This window comes from Ovis canadensis, chromosome 24, assembly GCF_042477335.2.
Source record: "Ovis canadensis isolate MfBH-ARS-UI-01 breed Bighorn chromosome 24, ARS-UI_OviCan_v2, whole genome shotgun sequence".
Classification (NCBI taxonomy): Eukaryota; Metazoa; Chordata; class Mammalia; order Artiodactyla; family Bovidae; genus Ovis; species Ovis canadensis.
The window spans coordinates 18,318,740-18,335,592 of record NC_091268.1 but is presented as its reverse complement, the minus strand read 5'-3'; the positions used below and the strand labels follow the sequence as shown (position 1 = coordinate 18,335,592).

The 16,853-nt window shown below is 44.3% G+C and overlaps 1 protein-coding gene across 1 annotated transcript in view; it reads left to right on the top strand.

Annotated features, from left to right (window-relative positions):
• The window catches only part of CREBBP (CREB binding protein), a 121,987-nt gene that overhangs the window by 91,200 nt on the left and 13,934 nt on the right, over positions 1-16,853 (top strand). Inside the window, exons 15-21 of the mRNA XM_069570662.1 lie at positions 1,451-1,630; positions 2,543-2,732; positions 6,841-6,959; positions 7,767-8,006; positions 8,297-8,385; positions 13,709-13,789; positions 15,308-15,364. Coding sequence (XP_069426763.1) covers positions 1,451-1,630; positions 2,543-2,732; positions 6,841-6,959; positions 7,767-8,006; positions 8,297-8,385; positions 13,709-13,789; positions 15,308-15,364 — 956 coding nt within the window. The remainder of the gene's footprint in view (positions 1-1,450; positions 1,631-2,542; positions 2,733-6,840; positions 6,960-7,766; positions 8,007-8,296; positions 8,386-13,708; positions 13,790-15,307; positions 15,365-16,853) is intronic.

The window sequence follows — 16,853 nt, the reverse complement described above, 5'->3', positions numbered from 1 at the left end:
CCTGAGATTTAGTTGTCTTGAGGGTTTGGTAAACAAGTCAGGTTTTTAATTGTACGTACTTTGACCTTATCCGTCAGCCTTGTTTTCCAGCTGGAAGCTCTTTCTTTTTCATGACAAAATGGCACAGCCAGGTTAGCACTTCTGTGGCTCAGATCTCCCCACTCCTCCGGGGAGGTGGCAGTGGCAGGGTCACAGCACATCCTGTGTCCCAGTCCTGTGCCCTGCTGTGGCAGCCGGCCGGGCCCCCCCACGTGGGGCCATCCCCACCCACCCCAGGGGCCTGAGGCTACTGTTCCTCACCGAGCCATGGTATCTGTTTTCTTACCAGCCTAACTTAAAAACTTCCTTCCCCCTGAAATGCATTAACTTTATTTGTGGGGACTGAGGATATTTATTTATAAAATGTCAAAATTAATCCCAAGATGAGTCCCAAGATGACACTTTTTATTTTTCCATAGGGAGTGTTCTTCTTGTTTCTTATTTTATATTATCTCTGAATAAGATCCCTTTATAATGTTATGTTTTGTTTGTTTACTTAAAACTCTTATCAGGTAAATCTTTGAAAACTTGAGAGTTTTTTTTGGAGATTTCATCTCTTAATATTTGTTTACTCCTCTACCACTGTTCCTGCAGTTAACAGGCTAGTTATACACTCTTGTTCCAAGTGAAGTGAAGTCGCTCAGTCATGTCCGACTCTTTGCGACTGCATGGACTGTAGCCTACCAGGCGCCTCCGTCCATGGGATTTTCCAGGCAAGAACACTGGAGTGGGTTGCTGTTTCCTTCTCCAGGAGATCTTCCCAGCCCAGGGACTAAACCTGGAGCTTCCCTTGTGGCTCAGCTGGTAAAGAATCCGCCTGCAATGCGGGAGACCTGGGTTTGATCCCTGGGTTGGGAAGATCCCCTGGAGACAGAAAGGCTACCTACTCCAGTATTCTGGCCTGCAGAATTCCATGGATTGTATAGTCCATGGGGTCTCAGAGTCGGACACGACTGAGCAACTTTCACTTCACTTCACTCCCACATTGTAGATAGACGCTTTACCGTCTGGGAAGTCCATATAGGTACCTTATTCCCCTTCTGACAGTGTATATACACATATTTATTATTCATCCTTTTAACAAAACCATTAGTATCATTGTTGGAAAGAACTGAATTTAAAATAGGTTCTCTGACTTATGTAGAAAATTCCCAGAAGATAATTTTCTGTCATAGTGTAGAAAGCTTCTGCTCTCGCATCTCTGCATTGTTGGCAAGAAGTCAGTTGTGTCTCTGCCTGATGACTTCTCTGGAACTCTTCCTTTAACTCTTGCATCCTTCAGTTCTCTCAAATAGGGGTGCCTATTAGGTTAGTATTGAGAAAGATTAACATGGATCTTTGTTGGGTGAGCAACAGGGTTTAAGATCATCTGTGTTGTTTACAAAGATAAGTGATTTTGGTTTCCCCACAGCTTTCCCAGACAGCAGCCAGCATTGATAACAGGGTCCCCACTCCATCCTCAGTGGCCAGCGCCGAAACCAACTCCCAGCAGCCAGGCCCCGAGGTGCCACTGCTGGAGATGAAGGCTGAGATCAAGACTGAGGACACAGAGCCCGATGCTGGGGAGCCCAAGGGAGAGCCCGGGGCTGCGGTAGGTGCCTTTCCTGGACATGGGTGGATGTGCTGCACACGGAGGCGCCAACACGTGTCGTGTTTCACTACCCCACTCAGTTATGGTTCACGTGCGGAAGAGATTAGAAACAGATTGGTTGTTTATTTTTAGATATTAGGTATGGGTTTATTTTTATTTTGCCAGAAGTGAAGAGCACTGGCTTATATTTTAAATGTTTAAATCATCCAACAACTCTTTCATTGCTGTTCCCCATTCATTTATAATTCTCCAGAGGCAGGCTGCTCATGGGGTGTGTTCTTTTACTAATTAACCTGTGGCAGAAGTTGAAAACTGGCAGACCGTGGGCTGAACTCAGCCTATAAATGTATTTTGTTTGGCCCACACAGTATTTTTTTAAATGGGAAATTACAAATAATACTCTAGACTTCTGGCTTTTCTTGAAAAAATGAGGAGCTTTGCCAGCACTGTGTGGCAGCAGAGCCGTCTGGGTGGGAGCGCCGGCATGTCGCTCAGGCGGGTCACGGCCGCTCCAGTTTGCGGAGTGCCCCCCTGCTCCCCACTGCCTCCCTCCACGCTTCCTGCTGTTCTCGTGGGCTTCATCTGCCAGGCCTCTGAGCAGTTGGACTTTCCATCCTTCCCGCAGTTTTCGAGGGAATTCTTGTTCCAAACTAGAAATACGCGTAAAACTACTGAAGAGGTAGTGGTGTGTGCAGTGTGTGTGTGTAAGCCTATAAGGCGCTGGCACTGTGTTAAAGTGACTCCCAGGCATTCGACCTCTCCTTGTGGGAGAGAGAGAGTGATCGATGTAGCTCTGACTCGGGGAGGTTTTAACAAGCCTGTAGAGACTTTAAGGGCCTTCCGATAAGGCTGGGTGATAACAAAAGTCTCTCATGGTCATGTATCTGTGTCTGTGACTCTGTTTTTCCCAAGATGATGGAGGAGGACTTACAAGGATCTTCTCAAGTTAAAGAAGAAACAGACCCAACAGAGCAGAAGTCAGAACCAATGGAAGTGGATGAAAAGAAAACTGAAGTGAAGGTCGAAGCTAAAGAGGAAGAAGAGGGCAGCACCAATGGCACAGCCTCTCAGTCCACGTCCCCTTCACAGCCTCGCAAGAAAAGTAGGTCGTGTTCTCGGGGACTTACGTGGCGCTGCTTTTCCGTCATGTTAGGAGTACATTATGTGGATGCAAAGCTAAAGCAAAAAAAGAATTCCATCCCTTCCTGTTGCCCTTCTTACTGGCCATTCCCCAGTTTTAGAAATGGTGACAGCTGGACTCGAGGGCACCAGCCCACAGGGTCTGTGCTAGGGCTCTGAGGGGCAGCCCACACCCAGCCTCTCCAAGGTTGGTGCTGGCTTTACTGGGCATGCCGTGGACACCCACTGATGGGCTCCAGTGATAAGGTGACCAGGAGCTTGATGCTGGAGAGTTACTACCATGGCAACACATGGGCCGTTAAGTTTGTAGGTTTCTGCTGGTGCAGATGGAACTGAACCCAGAGTCAGGGGCTGGGAGCAGTGACCAGTGACCAGTGCAGCGGGAGGAGGGCGGCAGAGAAGGGGAACGCTGGAGTTCTGAGTAAGCAGGCTGCGCCAGGCTCACGGTGGAGGTCAGATAGGATCCATCTGAGATGTGTCCAAAGTAGCGAGGAGGAAACAGTGTCAGAAAATTGTCAGGTGACAGAAATGTGAGACAAGGCTCGGTGGTTCAGGGGTGCAGGTGATGCGTTTAGGAATGATGGCAGAAAAACTCAGAGGCTGATGCTGTACAGTCCTGCTGCCCTGGGACCCTGGGGATCACAGAGGACAGTAAGCCTCGGGCTTGTGGTCTCAGACCTCTTTACACTCCTAAAAATTGACCATCGCAGAGAAGTTATTGTTTGTATGGATCATCTATCACTTCTACTCTGCTGGATGTCTTTTTAAACATGTATTTAAAAGTGAATCTGTTTCATGGCATCCATAAGTAACACACTTCTGTGAAAAATAACTTCCACAACAAAAATAACTGGAATGGTGACATTGTTTTTCACAGTTTTGTTTCTCGGAGAATTAAGTGAACACAGCTGGACTCTCATAGCTACCTGTCCCTTCACTGTTGTATTCTGTTGTTTGAAGGACATGGAGAAAATCCAGCCCCACTCAGATAAGTAGCTGATAGACAAGAGTATTTTAACATTTAATAGCCTTTTCAGGTACTTGTAGATAATTCTTTCTTGATACTACACCAAAATTCAACAAGTAGAAGCTTCTTAAAGGCTGGTTGCAGTGTGAAGTCTGAATCCATAGCCCGGAATTTCTCGTGCTCTACAGTGTTTCTGTCTTGTACTCAGACTGGCTCTTTTGCCATTGTATGCCTTTTTTTTTTTAAAGCATGATCCTTTGGTCATTTGGGAATTTGGCTCATCTTCCAAATGTTGGCATACTTTATTATGTGATATTTTTTAAAAATCACATTTATTAATATCACTGTGACTCACTTTAAAAAGTCTTGTAAACTTTGACAAGCTGTCAAGCTTGTGTAGCAGATACAAGTTATTCAGAAATTCTAATTTTTTGATGAAAGTCCAGATTTTATCATTGGTAGCAAATAGCATCAGTTGTCCTGGAAGTAACTGGTGTACTTTGTTCATTTTTGAGAAAATGTCTGTCGAGTATCCAGATCTGAGTAACCATAGCTTGTCTGTCAGCCATTCTCTCTAGTTTTGTGTGTTTGTGAGAAATTGCAGTTACTTCAGCTCTTAGCTCAGCATTTAGACGAGTGCTTTCTCTGAAGACGACGACTGCCTGCAGCAGAAATGCTTTCTGACAGCTTCTCCGTTTGTCACGCAGAATAAAAGAATATGTAGCCAAGGGCTGAGACTTAATGAAAGTAAGGCTTTTTGCTCCTTCATCAAGGACATTTGTTAAGTGCAGATGGCATTTAACCTGTGTATGCAAGACAGCCCTGAAGAGCTCGTGGCCACTGAGTCAAGTTTGGAGCTGCAGCCTGGTCATGTTGCCGCGCTGGTGTCCACGGTGTTCCCTGTTGCTCTTGCCCTTTCTGTGCGTATGTCAACACACAGTGCAAAAAGCGAATGATGACCTAGTGTTACCGGGAAAATCATTTTGCATCATGAATTGGATTTCACACACCCTAGAAAACCCCTCAGACAGTGCTAGAACTTTCTGCAATGATGGAAGTGCCATATGTCTCCCCTCTCTGTAACCACCTCTGCCTCTGAGGTGGAACCAGTTGTGTGTGGCTCCTCAGCACTTGAAGTGTGACAGGTGTGCCTGAGGAAGTGGGTTTTTTACTTTAATATTAATTCATTTCCATTCAGGTAGCCGCACAGGCTGGTGCGGTCCCCATAGACAGCATGGGGATCCCCAAGTCATCCGTGGGCCATGCTGTGGACACTGCTGATGTGGCCCCTCTGGTTGTCTGGAGGTTTCAAGCCAGAGAAGTGGAGTGACTTGCTCATGGGACACCGCACTGGTCAGTGGCAGGAACTTGTTTCAAGTACAGCTCCTGACTGCTACCTCCACTTACTTGGAGTCTTGTCACATCAACGTAGTTGTTAAAGACAGGAGTTAGAAATGACTTTTCCTTGCCATAGGTTTTAAATGTTCAGTGAATGAATGAGCAGTCGTCCAGAGTGAGACACGTGTAAGCGCCGTAAGAGATCAACTCCGGAAGCCCAGCAGGTCTGGGGCAGTGCGTCGGCAAACCATCCGGGCTGCCAGGGAGGGCGTGTTTTGGACTGTGTACGTCCTTGGGTTTTTGTGGCAGCTGCCGGTGCCTGCCTTGTGCGGGGAAGGCAGCCACAGACACACATGCACAGATGAGCATGGCTGTGTTCCGATAAAGCTTTCTTTTGGAAGACTAAACAGTGATTTTGTGTAATTCACATATCGTGAAATATTATTCTTTTTTTCCCTAACCATTAAAAAACTTAAAAACTATTCTCAGTTCCCAGGCCCATACAAAGGCAGGCAGCTGGCCAGATTTAGCCTGTGGGTCATGGTTTGCTGACCCCTGATTTAGAAGAATGAAGAAGCTATTGATTAACTAAAGAATTGTTTTCTTATAAAGAGTTATTCAAAGAAAACCAAGCTCTGTAAAAGCAGCCTGGAAGAAAAAGGGTTAGCTGAGGGCAGGGTTTGCCTGTGTTTCACAGCTCCACGGGGTACACCTGCTCTGGACATGGCTTTGCGCCTGCAGGGGAATGTCTCTACTGGGTGACCCCGGTGCTCACTGACCGCCAGGCGATCTGCAGCGCAGGGGGCCAATCAGGACACCTGGGCAGTCCCTGCTCTGGTGGCAGTAAGCCCTCTAGAAACTTCCCAACCAGTGCCTGTTTCTCTCGTTGTACTCAATACAATTTTTACGGTATTTTAGTCTGATTTATAAATTTACAACTTACCATGCATCCGTTCTAGAAAATACTTTCAAAATCCGAAAAACTATAAAGTGGAAACCTCCTATCACTTAGGACCTGAGCCATCAGAACCCGTCGCAGTATTTGCCTCTCTCTGATGATTGGGCTGTGCACTGGAGTGTGTACTAGCGAGGGTCTTAAGACACTCACTGCCTTCACAGTTCCTGCACCCTTGCAGTTCACGAGGGGCTTGTGTGAATGAATGGCAGCCAGTGTTTATGCTTACGTCGGTGACACCACGAAGTGTAGTAGGAAGTGAGTGGGCCTGGAGCTTGGAAACGTGGTTATTGATTGCTACATGTGCAAGGCGGCAATAGAGAACTTCTGGGGAGAATGCATATTTTTGTAGCTTCCTTATGTTGTACGTTTGTTGGTGAGGTTGTAACAAAACCATCTGTCTCAGGTGGTCTGAGTTTACTTCCGCCCAGGACAGAGAAGTTTCTTCTGAGGAGAAAAGGCCCATTCTGGTGAAAACGGCTCTGTTTCCACACATTTGATCGGTGAGGCAGCTTTGGAAGTTAGGTTCAATTTTTTTCTGTTCCAGCAGAATTTGGCGTTGGAAATCTTTTGTTGAGCAAGCAGACGTCTCAGTGTGGTAGTTTTGCCTCATGATGTGGATGCAGTTTTAAAAACCCTAGTGTGACTATGTTCTCAGAACCCTTGCATGGTAGCTTGAGAAAGTGCTCACGGCCAGGGGGAAGGTGACTTGGGCCTTCTCAGAAGCACCCCAGCTTCCACTGAAAAGCTCTGCAGGAGGAGTCTGGGTGCCTTGTCAACAGTGTCGTTTCCTGTGTTTTCTAACTGCAGTCTTCAAGCCGGAGGAGTTGCGCCAGGCTCTGATGCCAACCCTGGAAGCTCTGTACCGACAGGATCCAGAGTCCTTACCTTTTCGGCAGCCTGTGGATCCCCAGCTCCTGGGAATTCCAGTAAGTGGATGTCGTGAAAACACTGTGGCTTTTCCAGTGTGCTTCAGGAGCATCCACGACACTTGCTTAATCTCTCTAAATTGAGTAGAGTAAGATTTTTTTCCCCTGAATGTAAAGAAATTAGTTCTTTGTCAAAATAGTAATGTACTTTTGTCTTACTAACTGAAATGTGTGTGTTCCCCCACCCCATTCCATTAAGCCCCAGGGTCATGGGGGGATGTGGGGAGATGGGGAAGCCCAGCCTGGGGCATGCAGCCTCTGTTGCCTTGCTTTACTTGTGGCTAAGACTTTGTCCACAAGAGTGAGTTTAAAGAATTGGTGGTGAAAGTCCCTTATAAACCACATGGGCCTCTCACTTTGGTATCCCTGGGTGCTCTTGCAAAGGCCGTGGTGAATAAATAGGTTCTATTTAGCCTTATTACTGTTTTTGTGTTTGTCTTAAGTTTCATTTTGCTTGCTAGGACCAAAAGCAAATCTCTAGAAAAACATACTGTCTGATAAATATGCTCACCGTTTTAATTCAGTCGATCAAAATCTTATTTTTAAAATCTGACACTAAAGGACATCTTTTATTAAATTATTCATTTAATCTTTTTTTCTTTAAATTTGCTTTAGAAGTAATATGATCACACTTAGAAATAGTAACTACCATCATAGAGTAAAACCAGAAGAAGGTCAGGAGTTGCTCTCTTTTTGGTCACTCGTTAGGTTACACTGGTACTTCCTGCTGTTTTAAGGTAAAGCTGCCAGATAAGGCTTACATTTGGGGTTTGGGATCAGCTAGACTGAGACCCTTTTGTCTTTCAGGATTACTTTGACATTGTGAAGAATCCCATGGACCTTTCCACCATCAAGCGGAAGCTGGATACAGGGCAGTACCAGGAGCCCTGGCAGTATGTAGACGACGTCTGGCTCATGTTCAACAACGCCTGGCTCTATAATCGGAAGACATCCCGGGTCTACAAGTTCTGCAGCAAACTCGCAGAGGTCTTTGAGCAGGAGATTGACCCCGTCATGCAGTCCCTTGGATATTGCTGTGGACGCAAGGTACAGTTGGAACATTTTTGAATTCAGCCAAAGTGGATGTTATGAGGATATGATGGACTCAATACTTGGGCCACACCTGTATATTGAGAAGGACCCAGATGGAGTCCAGTCTATTGTAAAACAGTTGGTTGTCTGAAGCTAGAAGTGTTTATGGGTCAAAAGAATCATTAAAAGACTATTCAGTGTACTAACAACTAATTTACTAGCTAAATCTAGTTCTCCATATCAGACAGAGCATTACATGACAGTAAATGCATTTATTTTTAATATTTTCTCCTTTGTTTTTGCAGTATGAGTTTTCCCCACAGACTCTGTGCTGCTACGGGAAGCAGCTATGTACAATTCCTCGAGATGCTGCCTACTACAGCTATCAGAATAGGTAAGCACTGAGCAGTTTTCTGAATTACGGGACAAAAAGAAGCTCTTAGGGCAAGGCACACTCATCTGATTGCAGCTTGCTTACATTATTTCTTTCCTGAAGTTTCAGTGAAATAGGCTGCAGTTTACATTGCTTCTCTCTTCCCAGTCACTCAGTTAGGCCCAGGGTCTCTTAACTTGAAAGCATGCTTGTATAGTATAGAATTTCAACTCAAAGCTGCTTGCTGCACTCTTTGGATTAGGAACGTTCGTTAAGCCATAATGTCACCATATGAGAAAGAATTGGAGTTGAAGTTAACTCTAATAAAGGTTGATGGGCCTTTTTCAAGATACTAATAAAGTTGAAGCCTTGTATTTTATCAGTCTGACTGTAAATATTTGCCTAGGTAAATTGACCTGCACAGGCTGATGGAAAGACTTGTGTTTATGCTGATTCATTAAAGAATTGAGTTTATAAATGACTCCCTGTCAGGAGGTGGCCTTTTCAGGGCTTAGCGAGTGACAGGGATGCTTGAGAAATCTTGGTTCTTCTCTTGAAATGTGGAGATGGCCAAAGAGTAGATCTCTTGTCTTAAGTAGAAGGAGAATGAAAATAATTTTTGTTGTTGATCCCCTTACCTAAATATGGCTTCCTGGTTTGGGGACTTGTCTTGAAAATTAAGCTCCGAGGTATCCATGGCTCTAAGTATCCATAGCATGAGGGCATCCTGCCTTGAAACGGGTGGTATTTCTTGGTCATATTCAGTTACCTTGCCTCCATTTCATGAACTGACTACTGAATTCTTTATGTGACCAAGATGAAGCTTCATGCCTGTACTTTGTCTTTAGGTTCAGGTATTAAATGTCAGCTTTTGGGTCTGATGTTTGATTATTTTTATCTTGCTTGCTTGTAGTAATTGCGTATGTTCTAACACTTCAAAGAAGATAAGTACAAGGCTTTTTATTTACTCAAGGGTACGTGCAGAGGCCTGAATGATTTGGAAGTTATTTTTCTTCCAATTACATTTTTTTAAATTATTCTTAAAAAAAATATGTAGGGAATTCCCTGGCAGTCCAGTGGTTAGGCTTCAGGGCTTTCACTGTGGTGGCCTAGGTTCAATCCTTGGTCAGGAAACTAAGGTCCTACAAGCCGCATGGCACAGCTGGAAAAAAAGGTTAAAATTTAAAAAATCTCACCATATTTAAGTTCATTAACAGCTCCCATCAAAATGCTGTTGGGGGAAAAAAAAAACTGTTGACCTAAAAACATCTTAAGACAAGATTTCTAAGCCTAGTCTGGCTCGCTTATCCCAGTGAGATGCTGGTTCCAGGAAAAGATGTGAGTCCCCAACAGGCATCTCTAGCAGAAGTGCTGCTGACACAGCTGTCCTGATGAAAATATTTCAACATTTGGAATTTAATTTCTCCTTTAGCATGCTCTTCTATCCCTGGAAGCATTTTAATACTGAAAGTTTGAAATGATATCATAGCCTTTGTAGTGGAGTCTCTCCCCAGTGTCAAGTGTTGCTTTGGGAGTTCTGGCCCCTCCTTTTACAGTTTTAGCCCAAAGACCTTTCGCATAGCCCAGAACCTGCCTGTTGATGGTGTGGGCACAGTAACACCCCCATTTGACACCCTTAGCTGTCAGTCTCCAATGAGACAATGAGTAGGAACTCACTTTGGGAACTGATAGGCGCCAGACAAAGCAAAGTCATGAAATCTTAAGGAAATAGGTTAAAATTAACTCTGAAAAATGCCCCCACTAATTAAGTCCAGAAGGAAAAGCAGACAGCAGAGTACTTACCACCATCTCTCCAGTTTGGGGCCTTTTCCTTGTGGGCTTCACTGTTCCTGGGTCCTTTGGCCCCCACCTTTGCTGAGTTGCACAGACTTTGGCCGTATTTAAGTGGAGAGCAGTTGTAGTTCAATAGGACAGGTAGCATCAGCATCTACTACTGCCCCCTCAGAGGGCGGTGTTGATGGAAGGATTCTTTTGAAAGTTTTGAAATGTCCAGTTAGATTTCTGTGTAGGATTTAATTTTACTGAACAAAAGTGATGTCTTTTCCTTAAGAGTAGAAACATAAATAAAGGAGTTCTTTTTACATAAAAGACATTTTAAGAGTGTGAGCATACCACTGCTCAGCTGAATCTCAAAAGGTGTGCTTCCTGGAATACGGAAATGGAAGCGACACCGTGTTGTGAATCTGAAAGCAGTGGTCTAGTTCTGTGATGGGCATTTCAACTGCTTCCATTTTTATTCTTAGCCTTGACTGTTTAAGAGAACGCTGTGGTGTTCTTTTGAATAATGTTTTGGCATTTATAGTTCTTAACTGTTGAGCACTTAGAATAGGAAATTCTATGAACCGTTTAAACAAGTGAAACTAATATATAAGCTAGTGTATGGTTACATTTTCACTTGTTGCCATACTTCGAAATATTTCAAGTAAGTCATGTTGGGAAAACCATTCTATAGATTTTTCCAGTTATTACTGATAGAGGAGAATAGATATCTATTATCCCAGTTATTTGTGTATACTTATATGGTACTTAAAACAATCTGCATTTGAAAATTTACTCCATACATTCAGTTACCCTTACCGATAAACTGTGCAGTGACACTTGCCAACTTTAGGTACCCAGATGTACATCGTCATCAGATCCTGTGAGGCATTTCTCCTTTACAGTTCCATATTCATCAGACTGCTTCCTTCATGTCAGGCAGAAGGTCATCTAGGCTCTTACGGCTGGAAAGAACCATTATGTATTTCCAGGGTGAATAAAGATGGGGCAGGCTGGCATTAACATCTGCCACCTGCTGATTCCCGAAGTGGCTCCTACCTGCTGGACCAGATGGGTGGCTATGCCCCCTCTGTGGGCTGTCGTCATCTCAGAAGGGTGCTCCAGGGAGGCCCAGGCCCTTCCCCCGTCCTCTCCCCATCCACCTGAGGAAGTTTGATTCTCCAGCATCTCCACCCTGGCTCTTGGACAGGCACTCTGTCCCTTCCAATTTCTGACCCTGAGGTTCTTAGGGGTGGGAGTTAGTTATACGCAGACAGCGTAGGTTTCTGCAGCCACCCGGGGGCTGCCATTCAGCCACCCATGCTCTGTTCTGGGCCAGTTTCCTCCAGTGGAAATTATGGGTTTATGATTCCTGTTCTGTAGATGTTGCTAGGTGTCATGTCCTGCTTGAATAAAAGCAGTGAGTTGTCCAGGATTTTAAAACCATTTAGACTCACGTGTAATTATTGTGGCAATTTCATTTCAAAATGTGTTCAATAGTCCTCTTCAAGCTAGCCCACAATAGCCGGATGTTTGCTCATAATGAATTGGAACACTCATTCATTTTAAAAGGGTCGCAGTTTGGCTTTGAAGAGATAACATTGTTGCATATTGTTCTGATTGCTGATTAATTGGTTTACAGTATCTATACTTTAATTCTTTCTTGCCAGTTACGATCATGCCCTCCTACTCATGAAAATTCCTTTTATTACATGATTTCAAGGCTCTGTAAAAATATTTACAAAGTAGTGAATAGCCAGAATATTACTATAGTTCATTCAGGGAAAGAGATACGAGATACATAGTTTTTGAAAACAGCAGTGTTAGTCTATTTATTCCTGGTCAGTTTTTAATCTTGGCAGACTTTGTTAATTGAATTAGTTCTGAATAAACTGGTCCTAGCAGGAAACTCCCAGTTGCTACACACAGTGAATCTGTCATGTTCATCAACAGTCTGAAAAATTGGATAATTTGAAATGCGTGCATGCTAAAGTTTTATACTTTTAATTCACTGTATGTGTTTAGTCAGTGAAATATGGCAGACAGCAATGCTCACTCAATGTGTTTAATTAAGGTTAGGATTAGAACTTGTGGGGATCTGTTTTAGTGGTAATGGAGACAAACTGGCCAGGCAGTGGCCTGAACCTCAGTCATTTGTAGCTACACGTGTGTGTGCGTGTGCGCATGTGTGGCTGTGTGTGTGGCTGCAAGCTGCTACATCTCCTCCTGCCTGTGTGGTTCCGTGTGGCGCTCCAGTCTCGTCACAGTGTCTTTAACACTAATCCTCTTGGCATCTTGTAGATGTACTTTTGAGCACTAAAACCGCATCTTATTGTGCTGCCGTTGCTACCATATATTCATCCTTTTTGCTTGTGCAGTTCACCTCATTCGGCTTGTTTACTTCTGCGGTATTCCTCTGTGCCCATCTTGTTTTTTGCAGCATCACATGCATTTTTGTTGATTTCTCATTTGTGTCCTTTCCAAACATTTAATAGTTTTTATTTAAACTAATCTTATTTGGTACCTTGAGCCCAGGCTCTATGTTATAAGAAATTGGGGTGATGGATAATTTCTCAAATGCAGATTGTGCTTTAAAGATTAACTTTAAATTTGCTTAACTTGGATTGTTCCCAAGTCAGAGCAATCATTGAGTATCTCAGATCGATGAATGATTGGTTCCAGTACCAAAAAGTTTAAAGTCAAAGCATAGAATTGAATTTTAAGATTGTTCATGGATTTACATATATTGTATTGCTTATACAATATATCATAGTTTGTTCTCTGTATATTCTTACTGATAAATGGCTGGAAAGTCTTTGACCCCCGATTGCATTTCTGTTAAGTGTTTGTCTAGAGTATGGATTTGGTTTCATTTCTATTGTAACTCAATTAACTAAGTGAGTAACATGAGAAAAATAACAGGAGAAAATTAAAACCAGTTCTGGGTGCTCAGCATTTTCATACCTTTAAAGATCTGGCTTAATATCGGAAATAAAATCTATGAATTGCTGTCAAGCATAAATTTCCCATTTTGAAAAATAAAACTATTTCAGTTTAAATTGCTCTTTTAAGGACTTTTGTCAGACTGTTTTGTTCAAGGTAAATTTTTTCCATCTCAAACCCTGGAGTTACATTTGGTTTTCTCTAAGTAAGAACAAAATCCAAACTCCTAAATGTAGGCTCCTTGCAATTCTAGTATTACCAATTCCTTGAAAATATTTGCATTTTGGAGCTGAATGAGCCCGTTGTTAGTGATGATGGCCTGGGATGTATGCAATGAGACCGAATGCTAATCAATGCTTTGCCTTGGCTTTCTGCTCTGTGTTGTCTTGGTGTTTGCGTCTTACCTTTATGTCTGTGCTATTTGTTCCCTCCCCTGTTCTCTAATCCTGCCCTTCCCCACCTGCCCCTGTTCCTTTCATTGTCCTCACTGACCCATCAATCAACCAACAACGCCCCCCCTTCGTCGTGGTGATCTGCCCTGCTCTGATTGGTGGCTTCGTTGCTTGGGTGGCTGTGTGTTATGATGGACCAGTTCACCCAAGTATGGCCTTCTTGCTGACAGGTATCACTTCTGTGAGAAGTGTTTCACAGAGATCCAGGGGGAGAATGTTACCCTGGGTGACGACCCTTCACAACCCCAGACGTAAGTACCGTCCTGTCATTTCTCTTGGGGGTGACCCTGGATTGTTGTTTTCCTCTTGTCCATGACTAAAAGGGAAGCACCACTGCCGCTGTGACTTCTCTGTCGTGTATTTTTCATAGTAACTGTACCCACATTCATACTTTACAGTGTGGCTGAATCGCAGTGCCAGGCCCACGTCCTTCCCTCCACCCAGGACCTTGATGCTGTAGCCCCCGTTGAGTCCCAGGGCCTCTTGTAACCTTGCTCTATATCTCTTCTTCCAAAGCACTTACTTTTTCCCAGTGGCTGTCAACTTCTATTTGGGGGGATTGTAAAATTTCCTTTATATCTAAGAAACCAGATAATTCTAGTCACAGAACTGGCAGTAGCAAAAGTCAGTCTTGTGTGCATACCCCGTCTCCAGCATTTAGTTGATCTTCCCCTGAAGCCTCTGTCCTTGAAGTTGCAGAGGTAACAGAAGCCAGGGGGGGAGACCCCAGCGAGTACATGTATCTCCTTCCTCGCTGGAGGCTGGACACCTGCTCACGGCTCCAGCACAGATAGGTGTGAGTTAGTTCATTCATTCCCTCCCTGAGTTCACCATTTCCTGCCTGATGCTTATCCTCTGATGGAGTAGAAAGGTGTCCAGAATGTAGTGAGAAAAAAAGCAGAACCAGATCCTCAAGTTGGATGGTCAAGGGGCCATCCAGACCTGCCAGCCACCATAGCCACCCAGGACTGCCAGCACTGTGCCTCTCTCTCCTCCTGACTCTGCCCTAAGCCCTGCCACCCAGAGAAGTCTGCTGGCACAGCTGCCCCCACAGGCAAGAGGCTTCCCAGTGAAGGGGTTTCCAGCACTGTTCCAGTGACATTTACTCTGCAGCTCAAGTTTACTTTATCCAAGTGCAGAACAGACCATAGGCACCCATAAGATATATAAACCAAAATGTCAGAAATTCTGCTTACTCAGTTTCTCTTTCTACCCCCGTCATCTAATTCTTCAGTCCAGTTGTGTGATTAATAATTGGATTGTATTATTCTGCGAATCAAGTAATTCACATATACACTGATCACAACAAAAGGACAATAGAAATGAAACACTCAGCCCTTGGAGAATAAGTAAAACATCCCCCAAGTACATGCTGAAGGAACATTGTAATTGGAAGAATTGGTTACACCAGTCTTGGTCAGATTCAGTAGCCATCCACCATATATATTTGACTGGGAATTAGCAGGTTTGAGTCTGAACATAATTTTCCCACCATATTTTGACTGACCTTACTTAAATCTTGTAATAAGTGTTGATGAGCATTTTGAGGAAATATTTGAAGGAAGAAAAAAAAATGGTGGTGCTTTCTGTGGAATTAAATTTTATATGTTCATGCCATCATTGCATCTGCTTGAGAGTTCTGCTGACCATCATTTACTTTCTAATGTGAAGAACTAGTTATAGGATAATATTCCAGAGACCCTATAGTGTATACACAACAGATAAAATTTAGTTAATTAACATTTTTCCTCTTCCCCCCCCCCAATAAGGACAATTTCAAAGGATCAGTTTGAAAAGAAGAAAAATGATACCTTAGATCCTGAACCGTGAGTATACAGCTATTTCTTTCTGACTTTTAGGTTTTAACTTTCAGATCAGGAAAGTTCCTCCATGTGATTGGGTTGCTGTGGAAGAGACTGAAATAAACATATTGCCCTGGGTGGAACTTTCTGTGTGGATTTACTCCAAATGCGGGTTCTTTTTTAACTCATGCAAAAGATGTGTGTCTGTAGCATGCTGTCCAGCTGCTGAATTTTACCAGTGAAACGAGTAGGTGGATGTTTTGGTTCTGTTAGAACCTCTGTAATAACTTGGTCATCATTGTCTTTAAGAAGCCATTTAGTGTGAATCTTTAGAGACTAAAGATAATATTTGGTAAAGGGGTCCTAGTATCACTTAAAGGGAATTTTTAGAGAAAGTCTAAGAAACCAATTGTAAAAAATAAATAATGGGAAGCCCGGTGTTGTGTTGGATTGGCCAAAAAGTTTGTTCAGTTTTTCCATATGATGTTACAGAAAAATCCAAAACAACTTTTTGGCCAATCCACTTGTGCTTGCCACCATCTTTGGTATGGTATGTTTTCAAAGGTCATTGTCTTCAATGATCAGTGAGAACACTCAGTTTGTAAAGTTTGCTTTATAATAACCCCTTAAAGAGGCCTCAGAGCTCCTGTGCTGTGGCACCTCCCAGGTCCCCAAAGCCAAGTCCTGAGGGCATCCCAGTGTGTGGAGACACCCGTTTTGTTCTGTCCCCATGGTGAGTGCCCATCCAGGGCCACTTGGTGAGCAGAGGCTGCAGCCCTGCTAGGCATTTGATAATTGTGGCCGTGGTGCATCCAGAGCTGAGAAGCAGGTCCTGCCCTACCTAGGCTCAGCTTCCAGCAAGAACACAGACATCACTCTGTGTCAGAGCTGCCTCAGTCTCTCCTGCCAGCCATGCTGGTGGGGGTTGAGCAGGGAGCAGTGAGGCAGGGCACGATGAACAGTTCGCAGAGCGCCTGGTGCATGAAGAGCTGGCTTCCCGTCTCTGTGAAAAATGTTTACTTTATATTGGAGTATAGTTGATTTCCAATGTTGTGTTCGTTTCTATATTAACTTTCCAACTGCAGAATACTTTATGTTGAGTAGTAGGTACCAGACAGTGGGGAAGACACAGATGAATAAAGGGGGCCTGGCCTGCAGCCATGTGTCTTCTAGTAGGACAGACAGACGGATGGTAGCACAGGGAGCAGGAGGCACTAAGGTGGTCCAGAGGGAGGGGTCCTGGCCCAGGCAGAGTGGCATCCTGGAGAAGGTGACACTCACCTGGAGGGGGCATGGGTGGGGGTGGGCAGATCGTTGCAGACACAGAGCAGGGAAGGGGCCTGGGGCACCAGCAGCGGTGCAGGGAGCGTGGGTGGCGCCCCCGGCACAAGGAGGCAGGGGTGCTGGGTTCCCTGGTGCCTGACTTTTGGTGTGGCTGCAGAGGTTTTAAAGGACCACATGAGGGGGGGGGGCCTGGGAAGAGCGCTCGGGGACAGCAGATGAGGCCGCTGTC